Source organism: Uloborus diversus, chromosome 6, assembly GCF_026930045.1.
Source record: "Uloborus diversus isolate 005 chromosome 6, Udiv.v.3.1, whole genome shotgun sequence".
NCBI classification, from domain to species: domain Eukaryota; kingdom Metazoa; phylum Arthropoda; class Arachnida; order Araneae; family Uloboridae; genus Uloborus; species Uloborus diversus.
The window spans coordinates 139062001-139063284 of record NC_072736.1 but is presented as its reverse complement, the minus strand read 5'-3'; the positions used below and the strand labels follow the sequence as shown (position 1 = coordinate 139063284).

Sequence of the window (1284 nt, the reverse complement as noted above, 5' to 3'; positions counted from 1 at the left end):
TTTGACTTCGCCATCCTTGCCTTTTTTGGCCTCGGAGAGGTTGAAGTGTGCCACTCCATGCTCTGGCGCTTGGTTTCTGGATCGTACTCAAACACCAGTCACCAGTAATGACACGTTCCAGAAAATAGGGGTCATTTTCAATTGAATTCAAAAAGTCAAGGCACCTTTCCTTCCTGATGTTCTTCTGGTCTTGCAAAAGGTTTTTTGGAACCATTTTTGCTCAGATTTTTCTCATCCCCAATTCATTGGTAGAAATTTGATGAACAATGGTGTGAGTCAAATTTAACTCTTCCCCGATCATTCTGACTGTCAACCGACGATCTGAACGCACAAGATCCCGGATTCTGTCGACATTTTCATCGGTTCTTGAAGATGAAGGCCTTCCGCTTCGTGGTTCATCCTCAATCGACTCTCTTCCTTCTGAAAATGCCTTAAACCACCGAAAAACCTGGTCTCTTGACAAAACACTATCTCCGTAAGCCTGCTGAAGTTTAAGAAGAGTTTCCGTTGCACTGTGCCCAAGTCTGAAGCAAAACCTGATAGCACACCGTTGCTCGAAATTGATGTCATTCATTTTTAGAACACAATGTGAAACTGTTATAGAAAATTTTTTTTCAAAAAATCAATCTCTATGCACAACTAAATGACTCGAGCGAGGTCAAATTCGTACTGAAGGTGGATAACATGTTCCTCTGCCGCCCCATCAAGCTCCGCATTTCCAGTGTTGCCAGATCAAACACAACGTTGCCAGTCTTATTACTTAATTTACAGACCTCGTAATATAAATTTTTAAGGAGGGAGACGTTTTAATGGGTGTTAGCCTTTTTTGTATGTATGGGTGCAAGTTGCTGTGTAGATCTTATAGTTTGCTGCCCATCGCTAAAGCTCCTGACAAGATTAGAAATTGAGAATAGTAGATACTAGCTATCAAAGTCACAAAAAAAGGGTAGCCACTTTTGCACTTTTGGTAGCCATTTTTTTTCTTCAAAAGTATGCACACGGCACAAAAAGTGCATGAGCTTTTCGCTATTAGTGACATAAGCAACAAATTTAAAGATTCTGATACTTAAAAAAACAAACAAAATTTCACATGATATATTTTTTAATTAGAGACGTACCGAGTAGCACTTTGGCCGAGTAGCCGAGTACTCGGCATTTCATTACTCGGCCGAGTACCGAGTACTCGGCCTTTCACTACTCGGCTGAGTTACCAAGTACTAATTACGTTTTAAGAAGGACCACCGACACACGTGATGAATTTTGAACTTATTGGAATAGTTGTAT

The 1284-nt window shown here is 40.5% G+C and overlaps 1 protein-coding gene across 1 annotated transcript; it reads right to left on the bottom strand.

Moving 5' to 3' along the window:
- Positions 1 to 220: 220 nt before the first annotated feature.
- On the bottom strand, positions 221 to 574 carry LOC129225006 (protein GVQW3-like). The gene has a single exon (XM_054859553.1). The coding sequence runs from the start codon at positions 572 to 574 to the stop codon at positions 221 to 223; it is 354 nt and encodes a 117-aa protein (XP_054715528.1).
- Between the last annotated feature and the right edge of the window lie 710 nt (positions 575 to 1284).

Bases quoted from the DNA above. Each gene is read 5' to 3' on its own strand.
- LOC129225006 (XM_054859553.1), bottom strand. From the start codon at position 574: ATGAATGACATCAATTTCGAGCAACGGTGTGCTATCAGGTTTTGCTTC.